At 37.7% G+C, this 2,240-nt stretch overlaps 1 protein-coding gene across 1 annotated transcript; it reads right to left on the reverse strand.

Annotated features, from left to right (window-relative positions):
* Window positions 1-682: 682 nt before the first annotated feature.
* On the reverse strand, window positions 683-1,268 carry LOC149257768 (ethylene-responsive transcription factor 1A-like). Its single transcript, XM_089387628.1, has 2 exons — window positions 1,053-1,268; window positions 683-1,021 (listed from the first exon to the last, which is right to left on the reverse strand). The coding sequence occupies exons 1-2, from the start codon at window positions 1,266-1,268 to the stop codon at window positions 683-685; spliced, it is 555 nt and encodes a 184-aa protein (XP_089243754.1).
* Between the last annotated feature and the right edge of the window lie 972 nt (window positions 1,269-2,240).

A 2,240-nucleotide genomic window follows, 5' to 3' on the forward strand; every position in this document is an offset into this window, starting at 1 on the left:
TCGTATATGTGATATTATGAATCATATTTTACCATACATATCATATGGATGTTCATCTAATATATTATGTGACAACTATAACAGCACTAAGTTCCCATGATAAGAATGGCCGACTTTCAAAAGGGCGGAGACAAAGATAACCCTTTCTTATTGTTTTCATTTTGGTTTTATACACCTTTCGGGTTTCAGCACACATTTCAAAATGTAAAAGCACCTACTGTCCGTCGAGTAAATAACCAATATTTTATGCAGGTGATACGAATCTCATGTAATTAACCAAATGCCCACTTCCCATTCTGAAGGAGCATAAAATATTTATTTTCAGTATCTACGATAAGAAAAAAGTCGAAGAGAAATGGAGACACTTAGCACAACTTTTCACGTAACTACAAGAAATAGCATTAGCAACGCCATATTTAGCTGTCACTCCATTTAGCAGGAATGGGACTGCCAGCGGCCATAAAACTGTGACCAGCCTGCCCATCTTGACCTGTCTTCCGGCCATTTTCAGCGTAGAGCATAAAACACAATTATCTCAACAATGTAAGCAAGTGTTTATGGTTTGAGGAGGCTGTTTATTTATAGCAGAGTTGGGAGATTCATGCAAATGGCGGTGTTGGTTTATTTTTTCTGTTATTTCGTTGATTCATCTCCAACCCTTTATCACGGTTATTTCGTTGATTCATCTCCAACCTTCAGCCAGCCCTTTATCACGGTTTCCTCTCTTCCTCTTCTCCGCCTTGTGACCATCGGCCGATCCATTTTCTGAATTGGAAGCTGACGCGAGGGGGAAGTTAACGATAGCCCTGGATCCGCGAATTTTGAAGGCAGCGCGATCATATGCGAAAGCAGCCTCTTCGGCGGTGTTGAAAGTACCCAGCCATATCCTAGCCCCATTCCTTGCGGGGTCCCTTATTTCAGCCGCGAACTTTCCCCATGGCCGCCGCCTGACTCCTCTGTAGTGTCTGGCGCAGCTCTTCTTGATCCCTCTATTCTCCTCCTCTTGTGGCCGTGGCTTTACCTTAACCGTCTCTATTCTTCTAACTAAGCACACAGAAGAAGATAGAGCAGTTTTGTTGGGTAAATTCACTCGCATCGTCCTCTGATACTGATATGCTGCTGCTACTCTGGCATGAGCCGCCGGTGGTGAAGGATAAGGATGAAGACATTGAGGATGAGTTTCCTCCAATATCGTCCTCCACTTCCAGTAAATGGTGGCGAATGAACTCCAACATACTTATGTTGAGACTCGCCTCTGCAACATCCATCCAAATTGTCTCTCGCCGATCGCAAAGAGATGGAGATTCAGATAGATAGATTTTTATTTCGTAGCAGTTGGACTGGATGTGCCGGATGGAGAAGTGCGTGATTTAAGAATATTAATCATACATTTCCATAATAAGTACATTACATCCAGCCAATGCGTAATTTCCCGAAAATTTCATTAGTGGCAATGCGTATTTCATGACATTTTCGTGATAAATTCCTCTCATTTAGATTCAACATGATCGGTTACCACCGTAGGCTTCCTCGACATTCTTCTCACAATCTTAGATTTGAGCGGTCGTCAAATGATATGGGTCCTCTTTAATTCCTCGTTGTAAAACACACACGCACACACGGTTTTTATTATCATTTTCAAACCACGTGTGTTTGTGTGAAGACTTAATTTAATCTGAAAATGACAGTGATTACACATTGTTTTGGAGTTTTTGGTGGGAATGAAATGGTTCTCAAATAGTATAGCGATGAGAAGGTGTTTATGTGTTTTTGAGTTTTTGGTGGGAATGAAATTGATTATTTTTAATTTAGTTGTTTTTAGTGAGATTTTTTTGAAGTTTTTTTTTGTCTAAAATCTGACACGAATTTATTGAAATTACAAGATTTGTGGATAACTACTGCACAATCCAAGTGTTCTAGGGATTTTTCAGACTGTTGAATCCATATATAGAGTGAAAAACCAGTTAAAATAACACAAATCAAAATTTCACCAAAAATTCCAGCACCTAAAAGTTCAAAAAATGACACTTAAAACATCTCTTTTTTAATTTGTCATTATAAATGCACCTGCATAATTTTTCATTATCATCTTGGAAGATTTAATTTAATATGAAAAAAAAATTCAAATATATATATATATATATATATATATATAATTATTGGCTTAATTAAATAAATTTATTTATTTATTTTTAATTGGTCTTAACATTTTTATGGTTTGGGTAACATTTTTTTGACAT

Source organism: Pinus tabuliformis, chromosome 6 (genome assembly GCF_031772625.1).
Source record: "Pinus tabuliformis cultivar Carrire ecotype Pingquan chromosome 6, CPIR1, whole genome shotgun sequence".
NCBI lineage: Eukaryota > Viridiplantae > Streptophyta > Pinopsida > Pinales > Pinaceae > Pinus > Pinus tabuliformis.